The sequence below is a fragment of the Grampus griseus genome (assembly GCF_964374135.1).
Source record: "Grampus griseus genome assembly, chromosome: 1".
In the NCBI taxonomy this organism is placed as follows: Eukaryota; Metazoa; Chordata; class Mammalia; order Artiodactyla; family Delphinidae; genus Grampus; species Grampus griseus.
This window is the reverse complement of record NC_139017.1, coordinates 182,637,719-182,662,451: the sequence shown is the minus strand read 5'-3', so window position 1 is coordinate 182,662,451 and position 24,733 is coordinate 182,637,719. Positions and strand designations below refer to the sequence as shown.

The following is a 24,733-nucleotide window of genomic DNA, read 5'->3' as shown; positions in this document are numbered from 1 at the left end:
TGTCTCTGTCCACGGTGAGCCTGCCCCTCTGGCCCAGAGACCCCAGCTGGCCGGGCTGACTCCTGCCCTCAAGTAGACAGACACTCTGTTCCTGGAGCAACAGGGCCTAGCTTGGGGTCCGTGCACGGCCGCTTCGAGTTTGGAGAGCCTCAGGCCCCGGCAGCGCCCCCGCCCTGCCCCGCCGCCCGTGCAACTGACTGCGGTCACGGGCACCTCCCAGCGGACACGCCGCCCACCCAGCCCCACAGCGGAGGGACAGCAGATGCCTTCCAGCCGCCAAGACGCCTGGGCAGGAAGAGGCCGCGCCCACGCATCCGCCTAGATCCCGACAGGAGGGCGGGGGCCACTCCGCTGCCCGGGCGTCCACCGTGTCTGCCCGCGGTGGCCTCGCAGCAGTGCTTGCAGGGACGCTCGTCCCATCTCTTGCCAGGCTCCAGCCCACAAGGCTGTGTCCGCAGCACCTGCTCTGGCTCCTGGAAGAGCCTGGCCCCGCCTCTGCCCAGGCCTGGGAGGGAGGGAGGGAGGGAGACCCAGAGCCGGAGCGGGCGGCAGGGGAGGAGGGAGGCGGGAGCTCCAGGCCGGGGCACGCGCCCCACCGGCCTCTGCAGGGCACCCTCGGCCCAGGCCTTGGGCTCCTCCCTGCAGGACCGGCCCTGAAGCCTGACCCCAGAGCACTCGGGACAGGACGTGACTGGGGTGTGGGGGGGACTGCTGGAGCGCAACCCACTACCTATGGGTGGGCCAAGGGCAGGCTCAGCGCATCTGGGCTCCCCAAGCCTGGTCCACCCTCCTCAGCATCTTGGTGTTGGTTACAAAGAACTAAGTTAAGTTGTCACTCGACCCAACTTTTTAAACAAGCCTGTTTATTGAAAGAATCTGAAAATAGTAATAAGGCTTTCAACATTTAACAAATTTTCAAGATATTAACAATATGAAACATTAAGAATTGATTTCAAAAACCCAAAGTTTCCTAGTTCATTCCCTGTCACGCTTCAGGACTTGGTCTACACTGGCTCTGTTGTCTGAACGAGTAACCTACGTTCTGAATGCTACTCTTTTCTGGGCCTAAAGCTGGGAGTGTCGCCCCCTCAGCCCATGGGAGGCCGAGCGGGCTGCCCACTGCGCCCGAACTCGCGGGCAGAGGGTGGGAACCGACCTCCGTGCCCAGCACCGGCTGAGCTGCCCACACAGGCACGCGAGGCAACAGCACTTGATACACACACGGACAGTGGCCACGGTGCTCAGGCCGCAGGGCCCGCCCTGGAGACCCTGGATGCCCTTCCATCAGCCCGTGACCCTCCAAGCGGGCAAAGCACAGCGGCCCCCGGCCCCTGTCCCTCCAGAAGGAAGTCCAAGAAATGACGGGCCCCCATCCCTTCTGTTCTGGCCAATTTAACAGGAGAAAACGCAACCCAGAGAGAAAACAGTTACTCAAAAATAGGAAGCCCATTAGGCGACAGTAAGCGGGGCCAGGGCCACACGCCCCCCGCGAGCCACTGCTCCCACCAGACTCCAGGCGGCCCCAGCCCCAGGCAGCCAGCGGTGGAGGCGCGGGGGCTGGAGCGACGGGCACGCCCTCGAAGCCAGGCCCCCGGGGAGAAGCAAGAGCAGCTTCAACACCTCCCGGCCCGCCAAGCGCCAGGCGCTCTGAGCAAGTCGCCCAGCTCTCCGGACAGTCGCGCGGGCTGCACAGGATGGTCCCACTTCACAGCACAAACTCCCTTCTCGCCGAATTCTCAAAGTGTACACAACAAAATCTGTACGCAAGCACTTTCAGAATAAAAGAATCTCTAAAAAGTAGACACAGAATCGAGAACACCTTCCAGGGTGGGGAGGTGCGTCCCTGCTTCCCGAGGAATGTGTGCGGTCTGAACCCTCGCCCCGCCAGTGCCCGTCACCCTGAAGCGGGGGAGGAGACCGGGGCCTGGGGACCCATCTGTCCTGGCAGCCGACCTGCTCTCGGCAGAAGCGTCCCCCGAGTGGCTTCAGGGGAAGTCGTGGGAGCTGAAGGATTTTTGGCCGTGAGACATTTATTTTCAAGACCATAGGATAGACCCATTCATTCTGATCCCCTCTGAATCTCAGTAGACTGATTTATGGAAGTTTCCTCACAAGGAACTACAAGGAGCCCACCAGGCTCGGCCGTCCCTGCCTGGGGCCGGGCTCTGTCCACACGCAGGGTGAGTGCGCCTGGGCTGACCTCAGAGCTCCCGGTCTGCTCACTTGTTTAGAAATGCAGAAAAGTCAGATTTAAAACGTTAAAAACAGCTGATCTGGTCGACAAAAGGCAGATTGCAGGCCCTTCCTCTGGCCAGACACGTGGTGCGGCACCTGCCACTGGCGCTGGGCCCGTGGTGCTCACAACGTGCTCAGGTCCGCCTGTCCCGAGTGCAGACGGCAGGACCGCAGGCCTGGTTCCCCGCCCCATCCTCCTCGTGCGCGTCCTCCTCGTCCTCCGCGAAGTGGGCTTGCTTCTTCCGCACGTTCCAGTGCAGACACTGTGCCAGGCTCTCAAACCAGTCGCTCACGGGGTCGCGGACACAGATGGAGGGGAGCGGGTAGCGAGAGGTAGTGATGCTGACGCTGAAGCAGGAGAGACGCACCGTGGCCCCTCCTAGAACCGCCGAGCGCACGGCCCGCCCCCCCAGGGCAAGACCCCTCCCTGGTCTGGCTGGGGACCACCTCAGCTCTGCTCACACCACCTGCTGCAAAGCCTGGCCCCAGGTCCTACGGTGCCACTTTCCGGTCTGGTACTGAGAACAGCCAGGAACTGGGGGCTCAGTGGTGCTCTTGTGCCCCCCAGGACAGAACCACGGACCCCCTCGACGTACCCAGGTCCAGAGGGACCCCAAGGAGCAGGGTGGCGGAAGGATAAGCAGTGGGAACGGCTGGCAGGGCGCCGTCACCCCAGGCACAGGTCCACGACACGATCTCTCGAGAACCAGGGATGGGCCCTCAGCCCACCTGCCCCACCCGCTGCAGCCCCGTGGCCCACACACCTGTCTCCGTGGCGGACCTCCTGTCTCTTTCGTCCATCGAAGGACACCCACACAGTGTTCCTTGCTTCCGGTGACAGCATGATCTGACGGGTCAAGCAGGACAGGTGTGGGCTACCTGAGCGCAGCCGAGCGCCGTGGACCCTACCCCGGGGGGACAGCACCGGCCGGGAGGAACCTCACGGGCGCCCCCAATGCCCACCACGTGCCAAGGTCAGTTCCAGGCTGTGAAAACATTAACTTGCGTCGTGCTGACCCCAGCCCCAGGGGCCTGGCTCTAGCATCGCCCCCCACCCCCCACCCCCCGCATCTCTCTGCGTCCAGCAAACGCAGCCCCACCCACCAGGGCTCACATCAGGGACTCACTGGTCTGGGGGTGGCCTGCAGTGGGGGGCAAGGGGCAGGGGAAGAAGAGTGGACGTGGAAGGGCAGCAGGGCCAGTCAGACGCCAGGACACGCCGTGGGGGACACGCCGGGCAGCGGCCGTTCCTCACCTGTGGGCCCCCCTCCCCTCCAGCAAGGCCTGTCCCCACCCACTCAGGCTGAGAGCCCACCTGAAGGGCTGGCCCGGCTCTCAGCACCACCCCCGCCAACCGGACCCCTGGGGCACTGGCCACACGATGGAGGCCAGGGTGGATACAGCCCCTCCGGCACCCAGCAAGGCAGGAGGTCAGCACTGCAGGCCCCGCACCGGCTCCAGCCGACAAGGGCAGCGGGGGTGGGGTGGGGGTGGGCTCCGACCTTCAGCTCGACCCCTGCAGGAACCACGATGGGCCGGAAGGACAGCGAGTGGGGGCAGATGGGCGTGATCATGATGGCTGGCACGTTGGGGTGGATCATGGAGGCCCCGGCGGCGGCTGCGTACGCTGTGCTGCCCGTTGGGGTGGAGACGATCACGCCTGCGGGACAGGCTGAGGGTCACGGTCAAGCGCCCGCCCCCACCCCACGTGCAGCCCCCAGGCGGGCCTGACGCCCACCTACCGTCGCCCTGCACCGTGGTGATGAGGTGCCCATCCAGGTAGACGTCCACGTTGGACAGGTATGAGGATGGGCCTCTGTCTATCACCACCTCGTTTAAGACCTGTGGGTGAGGTCACCGCAAGCTGAGGGGGCCGGGCAGCACCGAGCTGCTCCTGGGCTCCCTGGAAGGTCCCGAGGACAGGGCTGGGGGTGTCCAGACCAAAGCTGCCACCCTGTACCCCCTGCCCGAGGGCGAGGCCCTGAGCCCTGTGGGGGACAGACCCACAGACCTGGTACTGCATGACCTGCTTCCCGACCTCTGCGTCCAGGGCTGCGGCCAGCACCCCGTTCTCGCTGATCCCGTTGGGGACGGCCACCTTCTTCCCTCGGAGCTCCTTCACAACCCTGACCTTCAGCCGGCTCCGGAGAACAACAGCTGCGTTCCCTGGGGGCCAGCAGGGGTCACACCCAGGGAGGTCAGCAGGGATGGGGGCGGTGGTACTGCAGGAAGAGAGACCCTCCCATCGACCAGGGACCCCCCTTTCTTCTCCCAAATGGAGGGCAACACCCTGTGCTTCTGTGAAAATCAATTCACTCCTACTCGACACGTATGGTAGCCTAAAGCCGTGATCAGCTCAAACTTCTCACTGTTAAGAAAAAACGTCTGACTCGTTCAAAATTTAGAATTCTCTGAATCCCGAAACACTCAAGTGTTGCTCTTTGCATTGTTAAAAAAGCCCCCAAATCCCATAAGATGATCCCATGTTCAGAACTGCTCGTGGGTTCTGGAACATTCTGACTCACCCTGTATCACCTGAGTAACTTGGGACTGAAAGTTCTCGAAGTTGAAGGGGGTCAGGAAGCCCAGGGAGCCCAGGTGGAACGCCATGACCGGAGGCACGCTGCCCTGTGAGCCAATGAGGCAAGTCACTCAGCTGGCCAGTGCACTCGAAAGCCACCCGAGCCGTCCCCAGCCCGGAGCGACCCGCACCCCGACTACCCCTGGGAGGGGCGGGCACGGGAGTGCAGGGTCGGCGCCCGGCGTGGTCGGTGGGGCTGCCGTGCTGCAGTGGGGCAGGGCTCCTTGGGGTGACGGCACTCGGCCCGCGAGGAGTCAGGGAGGCCAGGGGAAGAGCGTTGTGGGCAGCTGACGAGAAACGGAGGCGGCGGGACGGACCAGCCCACTGGCCATGGCAGACAGGAGGGAGCGGCGGGGAGACCTCGACAGAGCCGCTGGAGAGGAGTGGGGGCAGCCAGGGGCAGAGGGCCTAGGATGGGACTCGGGGACCCTAACGGGGCGGCACTGCAGCCCCCCGCATGCTGCTTCCGCTGAGGCGGGAGGGGCAGGCGGGTGAGGAGGGGCTCCCACAGTGGGAGGTGGGGAAGAATGGGCAGCTCTGAGGAGGCGGGACAGCCCCAGGACCCTTGCCCTCGTCCTCTGCCGGCCACGAACGCTGCGGCCTTCCAGCCTCAGCGGGTTCACACCGTCGGATGTGAGGCCCCAGGCCCCGCCGGGCCCTACCCTCCTGCCCTGCTGGCCGTTCTGCCCACTTCCAGGCCGCTCTCTGGAGGCCACATCTGACCTTCTAACACACCTCGGCCTGGTCACTCCAGGAGCCCTGCCTTGAGGAGCGTGAGGGTGGGCTCCCGGGCAGACCCTGGCGGTCTGCGGCCTCCACAGGGCTCCCCCGACCCCCCGGACACTCGGCCTGCAGCCGCTGCCCTCACCTGCCCCGGACGCTCATCCACCAACTCGGCCCCACATGCCGGCTCCTCCGGGGGATGCCCCGCCCCCAGGCCATGCCCCGCCCCCAGCCCCACCCTCAGGCCCCCCCTTCTGGTGCACCCGCACCTCGAGGTGCATGGAAACGCCTGGCCTGTCACAGTGTCTAGCACCGGACAGCAGATGCAGCACTTGGTATCGTTTGCAAACTTGCTGTGTCGCTGCCTCCCCTCGCCATCCTCAGGCGGCATCTGGGGGCCTCACCTGGAAGAGCGACGAGGCGTACAGTAGGGTCCCGTCTCCTCCCAGGCAAATGATGAGATCAATCTGGTTGGAGATGTCATCGTAATCTAGAAAAACAAGGCAGACACAGAAGAGCCGTCAAACACCCCCGATGCTGCCAGGCACGGCCACATGGGCGAGGCCCCACGGGACAACTCGCCTTCTCTGAAGGTGCAGAACTTCCTCTTCACTGGCCCAAAGCGGTCATCACTCACGATGGCGGGGTCCTCCAGAACCTTCTTCTCCACGTACACGATCATGTTGTTTTCCTGGAAGGGACATGGGCGAGTCAGCCCTGCCGGTAAGAGCCAGGCCAGGGCGGGCCGGTCTTCACGGAGCCTCCTTCCTGCCTTGCTTGGCCTTGTACGATGCTGGGTGGGGGGTGGGCGGCAGCAGCTCTGTCTCGGTGACAAAGCGCGGCCGCTTTCTCACTTCACACGCTGCTGAGCTGCTGGAGGCTCGGTGACGCTGGGTTACAGAGCCTCCTGACTCGAGCAGCCCCAGGATCAGAGCCCTGGAGCCCCAGGCGGGAGCCGGCCTGACCCCAGCCCCGCGGCCACCCCGCTCACCTCCATCAGGTACACGCAGAGCTCCTTGAAGGGCTGGAGCAGGCTGGCGTCCCGGATCTTCTTGATGACGAGGACGCTCTTTGGGGACTTGTTCCACGTCAGCCGCTGGCTGGCAGGGTCCTGGATGTGCCTTTGAGGGGAGACGAGCGTTCGCACTGGCCCTGGGCCGTCCCCGGAGTGTGTCTCCTGCGCCAGCGCGGCCGGTCCCCGAGCCGGAGGGGCGCTCAGGGCCCTCAGCGCGGTGTCCCCCCTCTGGCTGCCCGACTGCACCCCTGCCCGCGGCTCCTCTGGAACAAGGCTCACTCGGGGACCTGCTGTGGAGGAAACCCCACACGCACCCGGACCCAGACAGACGGGGACTCTGTCCTGGGGGACCCAGGCCTCCTGCTGACTCGCAAGAGGGGCACAGCCCCACGTCCACACCACTGTGTGAGCAACTCAGGTGACCGTAACTTTCACAGTTAAAAGCCACCTGGTTTTAAAGTCAATGGCAGGATGTGGGGCAGGGAGACGGCTCTAGAGATTTCAGCAGTGGGCACGTGTTGTCACGTCTGTCCAAAGCACAGGACGCACCGCACGGAGGGACCCTGGCGTCAACTAGGGAATGTGGGTGACACGATGTGTCAGTACAGGTTCGTCGTGTGTAACAGGTGCACCCTCTGCGAGGATGTCGATGAAGGGCTGGCTGGGGGGGGCGGGGGGGGCATGAGAAATCTCTGTACCTTCTCCTCACTTCTGCTGCGAACCTAAACCTAAACCTGCTCAAATAATAAAAGCAAAATCCAAAAAAAGTCAGCTGGGCCTGCCTGCCAACAACAGCTCTGCAAGTTCTGTGGCGCTCGGCCTTGGCCCCTAGCGCTGGGGGGCTGGCACGGTCCGCGGGCAGCAGATCCTCCCTGAGGGGCGGAGGTCCCGAGGCCGAGCCCTGCCAGGACTCCGACCGCTGTGGGCACCCGGCAGGCGCCCGCCCGGCCTGGCAGCACACCCCTCCGCCTGTTGGGAAACAGTCCTGAAGGCTGCAGGCAGTGACTTCCCTTCTGACGCAAGTTCCCCAATCAAGACAACTGCTCCAGGTCACACCCTGTGGCTGCGGCCGCCCTGAAAACCTGACGACCCCAACAGCAACTCTCCAAACCGTGACGTGAACCATGAAAAGAGCAGTGGGTCCCTGGCCCCAGGCTGGGACTGACTATCACTCACCCTTTCCAGGCGTTTCTGCGAGGGCAGGGGTCACTCATGACCTCCTCTGCCAGGGTCTCCACCAGCCCGGGTCACACGCGCGGCTCAGCGGAGGGCGGCGCTTGGTGCCCAGCATCTCGGTCACGCTTGACTGACAGCAGGAGTGCCATGCAAACCACCTCCCCCAGACTCCCCAAATGTGCAACTGCACCACAACCCTGATTTCTGTACCCTCAAAACTGAAAGCAAAACATACTGTAACTTGTTAAAGGTTGTATAAAACAACAAGTCAAGAGAACTTCCTAAAATGAAAAATCAAACCAAACGAACTGTATTTGATCTTCTTACTGTTCACACCATCCTCTTGTCCAATCGCCTTTAACAGCAAAGAGGCCAGACCTCAGACGCCTGCTCTTCAGAGGCTGGGCGCCAAGTTCTGACGCCCTGGGCGGCAGGATGGGCCCCGTCCAGCCGCAGACGACAGCGCTGGGCTGCGGAACCGGCTTGGCCCGTGGGAGGGGCCCGCAGGTGGAGGGGCGGGCACTCGCGGGCCTCCTGCCACTCCACCTGGCCCTGGGGCCTGGAGGGAGGGCAGGCGGGTCAGCAGAAGTCTGCCTGGCTGCCCAGGTGGATGATGAAGCCCCCCCTCCACTGACCAGGTGGGCCGGACTCACGGCCCTTCAAGACCCGAGACTCAGCCGCGCCCAGCCAGAGCCACCACAGCGCCATCGGCTCGTCTCGGGTACCAACTGGTCACTTCCTGTTGGATCACTGCAAAGAGCGGTGCTGGCCCCTCCCTGGCACAGAGGCTCTGGGGGCTGGACGGGAGGCAGGGATGCCTGACAGCTCAGCGGGGGACCCATCTGAGCCCTGTCTCAAAAGCCAAAGGCGTCAGATGTTGGCAATTCCACATGTTTCAACATAACAGAAAATACACATTCATGGTGAGGTCTGAGAGAAGGAAGTAGGAAGTGCATGTCTTGCAGTCAACTCCTCTAAGTATGTTCCTTTTCAGCATCAGGGGAAGTCAGGTCAGCACGTAATCCCTGCCCCACCAGCCACGGTGTTGGGAGCGCCAGGGACAAGATGGAGAGTGGAGTCCTGTCCTCCCAGGGCAGGACTGTGCTGGACGCAGGGCCTCGGAGACGCTTCTGCAGCACCTGCCGCTCTGCTCGGAGCACCCCTCCCCACGATCCCACCTGACCTCGGGGAGCAGCTCAGATGCCATCCCGAGACCCCACCCGAGGTTCACGAGGCCAAAACACACACACACCTGTGACATGGGCTGGGAGCAGCTGACAGCCAATTAAGCCTGGATAGCCAGAGGCCACCCAGGGCGGCACTTATGCTGAGCCATGAGTGACGAGGAGGGAGCGGCACTGCCAAGACCAGGGAGGGCAGGGAGGGGTCCCCGGGCAGCGGTAAAAGGTCAAGGCAGGGCAGTCTGGGGCAGTGCACACAGCAGGGCGTGGGGCGCCTGGGGGGCTGGTTACCAGTGTGGATGCTGTGCGAAGTGCAAACGTGGGGCACTGGGGGGTGGGCGCCGCAGGTGGGCAGGACCTGCCCGCGTCCAGCAGCAGCGACTAGAGAGCCAGGGCAGCACCTGGACGGTAGAGGCACTGACACCAGTTACCCCAGTACCCAGGCCGCCCTTGGGTCACCAGGGTCCACAAAGCACAGCAGCCCCCGGGGGCCCGGCACCGTCTGCCCACTGGGCCAGTGCTGAGAACGGGGAGACAGCTGCAGGGAGCAAGGCCCCCTGACGGTGAGTCGCAGAAGCCCACCTGGGCCCTTGGTCTGACCCCCCCCAGAAGGTGAACCCGCCATGGCTCCCCAGAAGAAGGGGGCACAGACGGCCCACTCGGTGGTGAGCCCACCGCCAGGCACAGTGGCAGGGCCGACCTGGAATTCTGCTGTTTCAACACGAAGGTCTTGTGGCCACGAAGCCGTTCGAGTGTTTTCTCCCCTAGGACACACTCAACACAGAGCAAAGCAGCAAAGCTTTCCCCTCTTTGGAACCATCCAGCACCTGGAGGAGGTGCTGGACGGGTAGAGACGGGAGCTGGGTTCAAGTGTCCAGTGAAACAGCCCGAACTGCTTCGCTTCTAAATAGCTTCTCAGCCAGCACCGCACGGCCAGGGGCCCCCAAGCTGCACTGCCCTCAGGCTGTCGCTAAAATACAGAGCTTACATAAAAAAAAGAAAAGGAAAAAAAAAAATTGTGCCCGCAAGTCAGGGTATCTCTCAAACAAGTAAACTCAGCTTTTCAAAAATGCCAACTGACATCTCTGCATTTCAATAATAATTAAGAGAAACATATTTGACCCACCAAATGCATTAGCATGAAATACATTATTTTTCTCTCCTAGAGTTTTTCCTGTAAAAAGCAAATTAACTCTAAACACGAGTCGAGGCCCCTCCGACCCACTGCGCCCACGGAGCAGGCCGCACCCACTCTCGCCCCGAGCGAGTCGGAGACGGCGCCGCATGGCCTCCTGGGGCCTCAGAAGCCGCCCGACACACTCACTGCCCCCCGAGCCAGAACCTCCCACAGTCCAGTGGCCCCTGGACAACAGCCCTGTGGAGCCTCCCAGAAGACTCACATGATGGTCTGGGGGTTCTGCAGCACGCAGGCCTTTGGTCCAAAAGTGGTCACTGGGCACGGCCCGTGTAGCGAGCGGGTCCTCCTGTGGGGAGAGGCACAGGGCAGGGGCCGTCAGTCGGCTGAAAGGCACACACGTGTAGACAAGGCACAGACTGTGTTAAACTCTCCAAAATATTTTTAATCCAAATGATGTAAACTCCGTCATCTGCCCAGCACCGATGTGACAGTCCTGGAAGACCCTGCCCTGATCCCGAGCTCTGGCTGGAAGGCTACATGCTGTCCGTGTAGCCATTAGAGGGGGCACACTTAGAAATACTCCTTAGAACAAGGACCCCAAACCAGTGCAGGTGCCCAGGCCCCACCCCAGAACAAGGGGATTCAACCCAGGGGAAGGGCCTGGGAATCTGAATTCTTGACTGGGCAAGTCTATTTGAAGACGAGCTTTTGGGCCTATACTTGGGAATCAAGACTTCAGAAACGATCCCCAAGTTATCCAGATTAAGATTCTAACAAAAATACTCATTCTGAGTTGTGCTCTCAATAAAAACAGGCAGTACTTGAGTGACCCAACATTTCCAATAACTGAAAAGTGACTCACAGGGCACTGTGGCCACGGAGGCCACCTCTGACCCGCTGCCACCACACCAGGTTCAACGCCCTTTCGGGCATGACACCCCACAGAGCCAGCAGCCAAGGCCGCCCGCCCGGAGACACACCCCCTGCAGTGCCAGGGACACCAGAACGGGAGGACAACACGACTCTGCACAGAAGCTTCTGCTGGGAGCTGGCCGCCCGCTGCCCAGCAGGCGAGGGTGCCGTCCACCGGGCCCCCTGCATCTGCGGCAGTGCTGGCTCGGGCAGCTCCTCCCAAGACCCCGGGTGGCGTTCACGGCTCTGAGGCTGGCACTGCCGCAGCCCGCCCGGCCTGCCCAGTGCCGCTGACGGCACACGGGCCCCACCCACGCGCCTCAACCTTGCGCAGCGTGTGGGCACGGTGGGTGGGGGTGCCCTCTGGGAGCTGTGGCAGCAAGCGCGCCCACCCCTCGTGTGTCTGAGCGCCCACGCAGGCCCAGAGGAGGCCTGGTACCTGAACTCGCGGGTGCTGGCCAGGGCAGGCGCGGCCGACAGGCTGCGGGACTTGGCGCGGCCCCGGATGGGGTGGCCCAGGCCCCAGTCCTCGTCACCATGGCACGCGGAGCAGCGGTAGGAGGCCGCCTCTGCACGCAGCTCCGCACTCCCGCTGACTGTTTCTTGTTCCATTTCTGTAGTCGATGGACGAGGAGGACTTCGGCCCGAAAACCGCGGAGGCCTTGATTTAATAAAATACAGTAAATATCTGTGTACAGAACAACGTATACACACACCGACACCCGCCCTGTCGGGAAAAATGACTCATGTCCAACTTACCAAAGGACTTGGCAAATAGTCTATTTCCATCCCAAAGATATTTAAGAACTCGGGAATCTACCTGTGGTTTTTAGTGAATCCAGAAGAGGTAGGGGTCTACCAAGCTGCGGTGTGGCCACGTGCCAAGGGGTGCACGCTTTCATGGGAGAGCAGTCACCATCGTGCAGTCTTAAATGCCTCTCGGCCCAGAAAATCTGGCTAAATATGCTTGATAAGACCACCAGCAGGCACCCACTGAACTCCACGTCCTGTAAACAGCCTGCGCTTTAATCCAGTGCCAATGAAACACTGGCCAAAACCGACGTACTTGGTCCTCAAAGAAAAGTTCAACTTCCAAATACTAGTAAAGATAGGCACCCTCATCTTCTAACCACAACATAGTAAAGCAGGAAAAGATGGAAGCAGAGGGCTTCCCTGGTGGCTCAGTGGTTGGGAGTCCGCCTGCCGATGCAGGGGACACGGGTTCGTGCCCCAGTCCGGGAAGATCCCACATGCCGCGGAGCGGCTGGGCCCGTGAGCCATGGCCGCTGAGCCTGCGCGTCCGGAGCCTGTGCTCCGCAACGGGAGAGGCCACAACAGTGAGAGGCCTACGTACCAAAAAAAAAAAAAAAAAAGATTGAAGCAGAAACAAAACAACAGTCCTCCACCTACTGGGGAATGTTTGAATTTTCTCCTAACCAACTGAGGGCTCAAAAGAGGTATCAAAACAACCGTGACGGTGGATCGAAAAGGTAAGCATGAACCCAAAGTCCATGCCCCCCACTGAGCTGTGCTGAAATCCTTGGGAATTAGGAGTCATGAGCTGAGGCCTAAGTCAATGAAGCTAGAAAAGGAATAAAACAAGCCTCAGAAAGGCAGAAGAGGTGACAAAAATACAGGCAGAAATCAGTAGGTTGAAAAGTAGAAAAAGAAGAGCAGAGCTTGGAGAAAAGCAACAATAAATAAGCCAGTTTAGACAAGGGATGAAAAGAACTACACTCACTGAAAAACTTGGACCAAAGGTCATTTTCTAAGAGAACTGCTGACTAATGGAAGAGCTTCGGCTGTGCCACGCGCTGCTGGGGCCTCAGGACCTGCCTGTCCTCGGGAAGCAGAGGGAGAGCGGGACACCTCGCTCAGAAAGACCCAGCAGGGTAGCCTGCCAACGGCTCACGTCACCTCTTGAACAAGCAAGGGAAACAGGGCCATCGCGGCAGGGACCACGACAGAGACCACGATGCAGATGCCAGCACCAGAAGGGACAACGTGGGGTGACGGCACGAAGGGCAGAAAGAAAGTTTAAGGACTCCAGAAAAGCCTGGGGCCTCTACGATAAGGTCAAAGGTGACAGGGTCCCTGCATCTCCCACCTCCACCTGCCACACCTGACTTTGACCAAAGGCATCAGTAGTTTTAAAAAGCTCCTGAGAGGGCTTCCCTGGTGGCGCAGTGGTTGGGAGTCCGCCTGCCAGTGCAGGGGACACGGGTTCGTGCCCTGGTCCGGGAAGATCCCACATGCCGCGGAGCGGCTGGGCCTGTGTGTGCACCCCAGCTACTGAGCCTGCGCTCCGCAACAAGAGAAGCCACCTCAAGGAGAAACCCACGCACCCCAACAAAGAGTAGTCCCCGCTCACTGCAACTAGAGAAAGCCCGTGTGCAGCAACGAAGACCCAACGCAGCCTAAATAAATAAATAAGTAAGAAGACAAGGCTGTGCGTCCCTCTATCTGTGCAAGAAGGAAGTGCAGGCCAGGGAGGCCAGGGTTACAGCTGCAGGAATGTGGACACTTAGCCCAGACCAGGACGACCAGGGAGCGGCAGAACCCGCACCGACCCGGCCAGGCCCTGTCGCGGCACTCGACTCAAACTGCCTGACTTACCCTCGCGAGGAGCCGTGCAGGGAGGGTCCAGGGGACCGAAGTCCAAGGTGACACAGCTGGCATCTGGGCCAGCACTCCTAAGCTCCTCATGCCTGACCACAGTGGACACAGACGACGGGACCCAAAAGGGAGGCCCAGGGCACGAGCTGGCCCAGGGTCCCGGGAGGGGAGAGGACCCTGCAGACCCCACTCCTCGTCTTCTGGAAACCATGCCTCTGACTTAGCCCCTCCTAAATTAAAATAAGCTTCTATCAGGGCATACCCCAGTTTCCAGTAGCACGAAAGATCAACAGACAATCATTATAGGCAATAATGCCAAGCCTCTGGCCAAACAAAACTTGAAGACCACTATCCTGGCACGGCACCAGCTGCAAGAGGCTGAAAGCTGCTTGCAAGGAAGGCCTGCCCTAAAACCTACCGGGCCTGCAGCCTGTGCTGGGCAGGTGACGCTGTAATCCTAGGAGGCTGTGGAAGACTCTATCATCCCGGGAAGGTACAGAAATGACTACCTAGTAAGATCACTATAACCCTGAGAAGATACGGATAAGAAGGTAACTAAATCCTATGATGCTGAAATGTTCAAAAAGCTTAAAATTCATTTTCTAATCACTGGATTTTTACATATTTTGTTTGATATTATGGGCAACATACCCAAAGGAAGAAATCATTCAACGTAATTCTCATTTAAATGGTTGAGATGAATTTCTATTTGTAAATAACAATGTTACAAATGATAAAAGTTAGTGACTTCCCCCATCCCCACAACCTCCACCTACAAGGCAGAGCAGGGGTCTTCTGAGCTGCACATTACCCAGGGCCCAAACCACTCCCAACAAGCCCTCAACCACTCCTGGGACAACTGCTGAAATTTAATTTACTCTACAGCTAAATACGCAGGTGATGCCATGTCAAGCTTCTACTTGTAGTTTAAGAATTACAGTACTCTGAGTCTTGGGGTAATACTTTGTGTTATCTGACACATGCTTAATGGGGACACAACATATAATGTTTAGAAAGAACAGATCAATCGCCAAGTGGGGCTTATTCCAGGAATGCAAAGCCTGCTCAATGAATGTAATCCATCGTTTCATCAGGCTGATCACATCAACTGATGCACAAAAAAGCACTGGACAAAATTCAACACCCGTTTATGGTAAAAATTCTCAGCAATTATGAATAAAGGGTAACTTCCTCAACTCGATAAAGAGCATCTAGAAAAAACCTACCGCTAACATTAACCTGATGGTGAAAAAATAAGACTGGGAACCAACTACTCTTCATCAGCACTGTACTGCAAGTCTGAGCCCGGGCAACGAGGCAAAAAAGGTAGAGACTGAAATTAAAGACACTATCATCCACAGTCACCTAAAAAGTACTTAGATGCAATCTAACGAAACATGTAGAGGACTTGTATGCTGAACATATTTTAAAAACCCTGATGAAAGAGACCAAAGAACACTAAATAAACTGAGAGACACCCTTGATTATGGATTAGAAGACTCAACATAGTAAATATGTCAGTTCTCCCAAAACTCATCTATAGGTTTAATGCAATTTCTATAAAAATCTCAGCAAGATTTTTTTGTAGATATGGACAAGCTTATTCTAAAACATATATGGAAAGGCAAAGGTGCTAGAATAGCTAAGACATGTTTTAAAAAGGATAGGGACTTCCCTGGTGGTTAAGAATCTGCCTGCCAGTGCAGGGGACACGGGTTTGAGCCCTGGTCCAGGATGATCCCACATGCTGCAGAGCAACTAAGCCTGTGTGCCACAACTACTGAGCCTGCGCTCTAGAGCCCGCATGCCACAACTACTGAAGCCTGCGCACCTAGAGCCCGTGCTCTGCAACAAGAGAAGCCACTGCAATGAGAAGCCCGCGTACCGCAAGGAAGAGTAGCCCCCGCTCGCCGCACTAGAGAAAAGCTCACGTGCAGCAACGAAGACCCAACACAGCCAAAACTAATAAAATAAAAAAGTAAAAAGAAGGGTAAAGGAAGACGAGTCCACTCTCTGACTTAAGACTCTACAGCTATGCCAATCAAGACTGTGTCGCTGGCGCAGGCAGACACAGGCCAACAGAACAAGTACACTCAACTGATTTCTGACAAACGCACACAAGCAATTCAGTGAAGGAAAGAGAATCTTTTCAGCAGATGGTGCTGGAGTCATTCTACATCCACAGGCAAGAAAGTAAACCTCAGCCTAACCTTCACATCTGAAACAAAAATTAACTCAAAATGGATCAAAATGGATTACGTTAAATATCAAACATAAACTATAAAACTTTTATAATAAAACACAGGAGAAGGAATTCCCTGGTGGTCCAGTGGTTACGAGTCCGCACTTTCACTGCCAAGGGCAGCGGTTCGCTCCCTGGTTGGGGGGAACTAAGGTCCCGCAAGCTGTGCGGTGTGGCCAAAAATAAAGAAGTAAAACACAGGAGGAAGTCTTGGGGACCTAGGGCGAAAGAGAATTTTTTTTGTACATGATATAAAAAGTACAGTTCATAAAAAATAAAAAAAATTGATAAACTGGCTTCATTAAAATTAGAAACTTGCTCTGTGGAAGGCCCTGTTAAAAGGGTATAAAAAACAAACAAGCTACAGATGGGGAGGAAATATTTTCAAACTAGATATCCAACAGAGGATTCGTATCTATAAAATATAAAGAAATCTCAAAATGTCTGGTAAAAAACCAGATAATCCGATTAGAAAATGGGCAAAAGAGAGGAACGGACCACAGGGGGTGCGCCCGGGGTAAATGAGCACGCGAAAAGACACTCCACATCACGAGCAGTTAGGAATCAAAACCACAATGAGATGTCACTGCACACTGGTCAGAAAGGCTAAATAACTCAAAGCTGGAGAGGCTGCAGAGAGACACCCACTCACACGTCACCGTGGGAACACGGAAGGCTCAGACGCTCTGGAAAAGCCTGACAGTTTCTTATAAAAGCGAAATATGCAGCCCAGCAACTGCACCTGGGCATTTATCCCAGAGAAATACCTGATGTTCACATACAACCTGCACATGAACGTTCACAGCAGCTTTTTTTGCGACAGCCAAACATTGCAGACAGCCCAAGTGTCCCCCAGCTGGTGAGCAGACCCAGCGACCAGAGGGAGCAGACACTGACACTGCAACAGGCTGGGTGACCCCAGGGCCCTCTGTGGGGCGAAGAAGGACAATCCCATATGGCCACATGATAAACGTTCCTATTTACACAACTTTCTTTCTTTTTTTTGTTTTTGGCCACATCACGCAGCATGCGGGGTCTTAGTTCCCAGACTGGGAGCTTAGTCCCCCTGCAGTGGAAGCGTGGAGTCCTAACAACTGGACTGCCAGGGAAGACCCTTCCACAACTTCCCTGAAATGACAAAATGATGGCGCCGTGGACAGATCACTGGTTGCCAGGGAGTGCAAGGAGGCCTGGTGGGGCTCCCTGGCATGACGGTCAGCTCTGAGCCTGCACTGGCGGTGGTGGTTATGCAAACGTACACACTGGTGAAGGCTGAGTAAGGGGTGTAATGCAGTTAACAGTGTTTACATTAACGTGCTATCGATGAGGGGATAACACTGGGAAGCAGGGGAAAGGGTGCAGAAGTCTCTCTGCACTGTTTTTTACAACTTTCTGTGAGTCTATAGTTATTTCAGAGCAAACAGTTAATAAAAAGGGATAAGCCAATCAAAACCACAAAAGGCAAATGTATTCAAAAACTATTACAAATTATTTAGAAGCTGTTAATATTTATTTACAAAGAGTAGCTTGATGACTAAGTAATAAACTAACTTATAAAATAATCATATTGGGACTTCCCTGGTGGCACAGTGGTTAAGAATCCACCCACCAGTGCAGGGGACACGGGTTCGAGCCCTGGTCCAGGAAGATGACACATGCCGCAGAGCAACTAAGCCCTTGCGCCACAACTACTGAGTCTGCGCTCTAGAGCTTGCGAGCCACAACTACTGAAGTCCGTGCTCCACAACAAGAGAAGCCACCGCAATAAGAAGCCCGCGCACCGCAACAAAGAGTAGCCCCCGCTCGCCGCAACTAGAGAGCCTGCACACAGCAACGAAGACCCAACACAGCCAAAAATAAATAAAATTAAAAAAAAAATAATCATATTAAATATGAAAACCAGCTTTTGAGATTTATCTCCACAGTGTATTCTGTGACAATGGCAAATCATGACTCACACTTAATCCAAGTTTATTTGCTATTTTAACGTTTTCTTTTTTTTAAAATTTATTTATTTACTTATTTATTTATTTATGCTGGCTGTGTTGGGTCTTAATTTCTGTGCGAGGGCTTTCTCTAGCTGCGGAGAGTGGGGGCCACTCTTCATCGCGGTGCGCGGGCCTCTCACTGTCGCGGCCTCTCCTGCCGCGGAGCACAGGCTCCACACGCGCAGGCTCAGCGGCCACGGCTCACGGGTGCAGCCGCTCCGCGGCATGTGGGATCCTCCCAGACCAGGGCTCGAACCCGGGTCCCCTGCATTGGCAGGCAGACTCCCAACCACTTCGCCACCAGGGAAGCCCTATTTTAACGTTTTAAAAGGATGAAATTTTAACTCCATCCAAGCTCACTGAAGTTCCCGACAGCACAAATCTAATTTTTAAAAAACTTCTGCATTGGGAAGTTTTAATAGGAATAATGTGCTGGGGCACAATAACGAAGTATGCAGACATAAAGTAGTTCCCAAAGGGCTCCCCTGGTGGCGCAGGGGCTGCGAGTCCGCCTGCCGGTGCAGGGGACGCGGGTTCGTGCCCCGGTCCGGGAAGATCCCACATGCCGCGGAGCGGCTGCGCCCGTGAGCCATGGCCGCTGAGCCTGCGCGTCCGGAGCCTGTGCTCCGCAACGGGAGAGGCCACAACAGTGAGAGGCCCGCGTACCGCAAAAAAAAAAAAAAAAAAAAAAAAAAAAAAAAAAGTAGTTCCCAAAGAGGTGGGGGTGCCAGCCAGTAAAAGTCGTGCACACGAATATAAACACAATAGTGTGATGTCCGCTGCGAGCCCTCAACACATGCCTGTTGAAGTAATGACAAAGCAAAGCTCAGCACTCATCACGGAGAGGCACACTGCCCTCCTCCCGCCAGTAAGTGAAGCCCGTGCCGGCAAGGACATGGCAGAACTGGGCGCACACACTGGCAGAGCCCGGCCGCACAGGGACCCCAGGGGGCCCCAGGGTGGCGGCCCTCTTCGCGGGGCCGACGAGGAACACAGGCCTGTGCCGCTCTGGGCACCTGGCTCTGCTACACACAGCCCCCCAGCACCTCTTCACCAACTGTCTGCACACGCATCTGCCTGTTCCTACGCAACGAACTCGGCGCTGTGCAGTCACGGGTCAGGAGGCGGGCAGGCAGCACCAACCCCAGACGGCCCTGTGCCGGGGCCACGGCCGAAGAGAAGCCCGACCTGAGGGTGAAGCGGAGCCCCTAGGGCCCTATGGTCCTCCCCGCACCGAGTCCTCCGCCCGCCTTTTGTCTGTGGAAAACCTTGAGCCAAAGAATAGCTTTAATCAGAGAAACGAGAGAACACAGAAACAGAGGAAAACAGTCAAAGGAGACCAAATAATAATAGTGCAGTCATTAGGCAAAGTCAAGGACCTCTGTTCCCCCTTAAGGGCCACAGGTAATATTCGGAGCCCTCCCCTGGGAGCCGTCTTGTAGACACTGAAACCCCACCAGGTGGAAGAAGTGAACTACATGAGGACCAGGCGCTGGCCTCGAGGAAATGGAAACAAACCGACCCTGGAACTGAAGAGTAACTCTACCTAAAACATCGAGATGACGCTGGTCAGACCACCGATGACCAGCTTCATGATGACCGTCAGAGCTGACTGCATTGTTTCTGCACGTAGCCCCCTCCCTCTGTCTATAAAAGCTCTTGCCCCCTTTTTGGGCGGGGAGGAGGGCCCTTGGACAGGCATCTGCCCTCCCCGCCCCCCCCTTTGCTGGCCTCCGAAATAAAGCAACCTTTCCTTTCCTACCAACACCTGTCTCTAGTGAACTGGCTTTCAAGCGGCGAGCAGCCAGACCTGGGTTCGGTAAGAGATTTTGGCGCCCGACGGTGGGGCTGTGCCCTCGCAGCGTCTGGCCTCCCTGGGCCTCCCAGAGTAGAGCCACCGGCTACGTCAGACATGCCAGGATGAGCCGCGACCAGCCAGCTGCCTGTGGCTAGCCAGCCCCAAGGGGGATTTTAGGGGATGTTCCCAGCAGCTGCCGCAAACCATTTGTTTCGGGAATCCTCCCTGTTTCTCCCCTGCTGGGCACTGGCTGCCAACTTTCGCTTTTGGTTGGTGGAAATGAAACGTGCGTTTGGGACGAGCTGACCAGCTCCAAGGCCGGGTTAATTCCACTAGTGTGCACCCGGGCACCCTTCCCATTTGTGAGCACAAAGTGCTATCTGGGCATTTTGCCAGTTGATTCTGACGTCTGTCTACCGTTGAGGACCCTCTGTGTTGGGGAAGTGTTTGTTTGGGATTCCATACTGGTCATCCTTTGAAGAGGATTTGCGACAGATCTGTCTTTTGGTGTGTGAACATGTATCCCATCTACGTGATTGGTATCTTCGTTGTCTTATGTCAAATGGGAAATTCAGGCTCAATTCATTAAAAACAATTTTTTAGCTATGAAAGTATGACAAAGAAAAAGAAAGATGATTTTTTTCTAACCAACGTATGGCAACAGTATTCTTTAGACTCCGGAGAAAATTGGTTAAGATGAAACTTTTGAAATTCCCAAACTGATTCTTTTGCATACGCAGTTAGAGAAAGCTAGCTTGATAAAATACTGTTTTCAGAATTCTGACCCTGAGAGAACAAAAATATGCCTAGGAAAATACTGCAAGTTAACTCTTACTGTGTTCTTGAAATACAAACACAGCCCACTTTGCCTGAGACTTCAGCCTTGGGTTAATTAGTAAAACCTCAAGACAAATAAAAGGAGGGGGAAAAAAAGCCTTTTAAAATTGAGTGTAAATTTGACCATTCGGACTGTTATTCCTAAGCTGATAAGTTTAGTTGCAATGCCTAATTCATGAAATGTAAAAAGATGAAACAATGGAGACCTCTGTCTGGATGTATGTATGTCTCAATATGTCTTTGGCTTTGGTTAATTTGCAAAGAGCTCTATTTAATTGGCTTTAAGAGAAAAAGGAAGCACTTACAAATCAAACAAATCTCAATTCACCTACTTCCTGTCTTCTTGCCAAGACTAAAAGTAAAACGAAAGCTGTCTGGGTTTCTTTTTTATTTATTTGTTTATTTTTGGCTGTGTTGGGTCTTCGTTTCTGTGCGGGGGCTTTCTCTAGTTGCGGTAAGCAGGGGCCACTCTTCATCGCAGTGCGCAGACCTCTCACTATTGCGGCCTCTCTCGTTGCGGAGCACAGGCTCCAGACATGCAGGCTCAGTAGTTGTGGCTCACGGGCCTAGTTGCTCCGTGGCATGTGGGATCTTCCCGACCAGGGCTCGAACCCGTGTCCCCTGCATTGGCAGGCAGATTCTCAACCACTGCGCCACCAGGGAAGCACTATGTCTGGGTTTCTTAAACACACATCTTGTAACACATTAAAGAGAAATTGTGCTATGAAAAAGTGTATGTTTTTAGAGGTTATGGAATATGTTCTTAAGTTTGCCCATCAGAAAATACTGATATAACAAATAGTTCAATTACTTGTTTCTTGGTTTTGTTAAGGTTTTCAAGGGTTAAAAATTGTAATGTGTAAAAATGATAAGGGAAGCATTTCAGTGTGTAAAGCAAGTAGGATATGTGTTGTCGGAGAAGAAAAGTATAAAGAATGGAGATATTTTCGTTGAGGAAAAATGATGACAATAATTTTGTCTTACCGTTGGTTGGATGGGAAAAAAAGGACAAATTTGTATGGATCCAAAAAGTGATAAAATGTTTGTGAAAAAGTAACTTTGAGAAAAGAATTTTGTATGTTGTTAGGATTAAGATTAGACTAAATTTAATTACGTAAATGAATTTTGTTATTAACAGTAAACTGATACAAGACTAAATTTTGTTTTCTCTCTCTGTTAAGAGAAAAATATTTTTTCTAAACTAATTAGGATTATTTGGTATGTTAAATTATATGGAAAACATTTGATAACTTTCAGACCTTACTGTTGAGCTGAGTAAGAAATTAAAAAATTCTGATGGAAAGCTGTTTTGTTTCTAACCATACTTTTGACCCCGATGTTCAGGATGGAAAAAATTGTCCAGTGAAGTTGTCACAGAGTATAACCACTCATGATGTGTATGCTGGCTCTAAGTTTACTGCTGAAAGCACATGTACAATGTCTGTGTGAGAACTGGATACAAATGATAAGATGTATGGCCATAAAGCGTTTCCCGATTAACATACCTCTGAGCCTGTTCATGATATCTGATTCGTTTTCCCCCAACGTGGACAACTAGGCAAATATATAAACAAAAAGAGGCCTAGCACCGAGGGACATGAATGGACCCAGAGCAGGCATCTGAGCCACTCTGGCTACGTTGGAAAAATATATTGACCATCAATGCTTTCTATGGAAAGAGTTACAATTAAAAGGGGAAAATGATGGAGGAAATTTTCACATACTGAGGTATGTATGGGGAAGTCATTCTGGCTTACACAGGATTTCATCTGAACTTTAGGCTAACCAAAACAGCCTGTTTATGGCCTATTAAACATACACTGCACATCTGCTTTAACTATTAAGAAACAATACATTCAGAGACTAATATGAAGATGCATTTTGATTATTATCTTCATTGTAAAATGTCTACCAATTTTCAAATGCTTGTCCAGGTACTATGACAAAGTCATCAAGGAGAGAGGTAATGTTCTCATAATACAGAATATTGATGGTAAGCACAGAGCTTGAAGTTATTTCCAATTCTGTGTCCATTCCCCAAATTAGGCAGGACTATGCCCCACTTCAGCAAGAAGTAGCCAAGAGGGGTCATTGCCCCATTCCCTCAAACACTTGGGGAAAACTGAAACAGAAATGGAACTAAACCCGAGCTCCCCTGCCAAGTTGATAACTAACCTCTCTACCCAAAACCTTATTCCCCTTCCTGTTCCGTACCCGGCCCTCCCCAAGACTGAGGAGTACCAAAGGAAAGGGGGACTGAAACGGAGCAGGACGCTATGGTCCTTTCCCAACCCCCCGCCCGGCCCCTCCGTGTCCTCGGCCCGCCTTTTGTCTGTGGAAAACCTTGAGCCAAAGAATAGCTTTAATCAGAGAAGCGAGAGAACACAGAAACAGAGGAAAACAGTTAAAGGAGACCAAATAATAATAGTGCAGTCATTAGGCAAAGTCAAGGACCTCTGTTCCCTCTTAAGGGCCACAGGTAATATTCGGAGCCCTCCCCTGGGAGCCGTCTTGTAGACACTGTAACCCCACCAGGTGGAAGAAGTGAACTACATGAGGACCAGGCGCTGGCCTCGAGGAAATGGAAACAAACCGACCCTGGAACTGAAGAGTAACTCTACCTAAAACATCGAGATGACGCTGGTCAGACCACCGATGACCAGCTTCATGATGACCGTCAGAGCTGACTGCATTGTTTCTGCACGTAGCCCCCTCCCTCTGTCTATAAAAGCTCTTGCCCCCTTTTTGGGCGGGGAAGAGGGCCCTTGGACAGGCATCTGCCCTCCCCGCCCCCCCCTTTGCTGGCCTCCGAAATAAAGCAACCTTTCCTTACCTACCAACATCTATCTCTCGAGAATTGGCTTTCGAGCGGCGAGCAGCCAGACCTGGGTTCGGTAACAAGGGCAGCACCCCCGGTAAAGAACCGCCCGCCCCTTCGTCCTGCGGGTTACCGGGGCCTCCTCTCCAGCGCCCAGCGATCTCCCGGGGCGCCGCCGCCGAGCCCACCCCACGCCCACCTGCACGGCAGGCCCGGGAGCACCTGAAACCCGGGGCCGGCGTCCGCGCTACCGCACCTGCCTGTCCGGGTCCGCGGGTCCCCGCGGCAGAGCAAAGGTCACGGCCGGAGCCGAGCGCGTCGTCCAGCAGGAAGTGACGACCACCCGACTCAGGCCCGGCACCCTGTGGCGAGGCGGCCCCCACGAGGACCAGAGCGCGCCAGACGGGGAGGCAGTGACCAGGGGTTCCGGGGTGGTCGGGTGGGCGCTGGGCTCGGAGCGCAAACGCGCCTTCCGAGGATAAATAACGCGACGCGGACCCCTAACTGACCGCTCCGCGTGAGGGCCGGACCCGCCAAGCCGCCCCACAGCGCGGACGCGGGGGGCGAGGTCCGGCCGCCCGGACGCCTGCGCGGGCGCCCGGGGCAGGGGGCGGCCGGCCAGCGCCTCCCGGCTCCACACCCCGCGGTAGGCAGGGCAGCCCCCGTCCCCGCGACCCCCGCCCCGCCCCCACGACCCCACGACCCCACGACCGCGGGCGGCGGGCCGGGCCGAGGGGCCGCTCACTCACCGTTCGCTCGCCGGGCCGAGCCCGCGGGTCCCGCCGCCCCGCCGCCGCTCGCAGTCGCTAGCCGGTCCCCGGCGCCGCGGCCGCCCCCTGCCCCATGGCCACCCCCTGCCCCACGGCCACCCGGCCCGCGGCGCCGGCCCGCCTAGCATCAATGCCGCCACGCCGCCAGTGCGCACGCGCGCCCCCGCCTGCCGCGCGCATGCGCCTCCGGAGCCATACGCAAGCGCTCCGCGCCCGCCCCGCCCCGCGCGTGTGGGGCGGCCCGCAAGGACACCGGGCAGGGACTAGGGGCGGGACTGGGGGCGGAGTGGAGGCCTGGAGGGTGGGGCGGGGGGGGGCAAGGACGGGGGCCGTGCTGGGGGCCGCCGGGTGGGGAGGAGCGCCGGCCCCAGGAGGACCCCTGGTCCCCACTCACCACGCTGTGTCCCAAGCACGTTCGCTGGACCCGGGCCCCGCCCCGCCCCCATCCGCCATCGCTCCTCTACCCCGCGGGTCAGGTTGGCTGGCGGCGGCTGCCGCCAATGGTGACACCGACCGCCGCAGGCTCCGTAACTACCAGGGTGTGGCCCTGCTTAGAAGGAAAGTGTTTTCGGAACCAAAACTCGGTGTGAGCAGCTGCGACAGAACTGCGCCCCTCGGCTGCCGGCACAGCTGGAGGGAGCGGCCTGGCCCCGGCCCTCGTGGGCCTCGCCCACCCCAAGCAGCCCGGCGAGTCCTTGCACAC

At 56.4% G+C, this 24,733-nt stretch overlaps 1 protein-coding gene across 5 annotated transcripts; it reads right to left on the bottom strand.

The window, feature by feature from the left end:
- Nucleotides 1-852: 852 nt before the first annotated feature.
- Nucleotides 853-24,483, bottom strand: NADK (NAD kinase; the record flags this gene model as incomplete). 5 transcript variants are annotated; one of them, XM_082652177.1, is made up of 12 exons in its annotated part: nt 853-2,583; nt 3,000-3,082; nt 3,738-3,895; nt 3,978-4,077; nt 4,247-4,401; nt 4,761-4,863; nt 5,944-6,029; nt 6,122-6,230; nt 6,531-6,660; nt 10,312-10,395; nt 11,401-11,622; nt 24,425-24,483. In XM_082652177.1, the coding sequence occupies 12 exons, from the start codon at nt 24,481-24,483 to the stop codon at nt 2,370-2,372; spliced, it is 1,503 nt and encodes a 500-aa protein (XP_082508303.1). In that variant the 3' UTR covers nt 853-2,369. The 5 variants fall into 5 exon arrangements, with proteins under 5 accessions (XP_082508303.1, XP_082508304.1, XP_082508306.1 ...); XM_082652178.1 differs by lacking the exon at nt 24,425-24,483 and adding an exon at nt 24,010-24,082 and having other exon boundaries at nt 3,738-3,907; XM_082652180.1 differs by lacking the exon at nt 24,425-24,483 and adding an exon at nt 19,354-19,415 and having other exon boundaries at nt 3,738-3,907.
- Nucleotides 24,484-24,733: the final 250 nt, after the last annotated feature.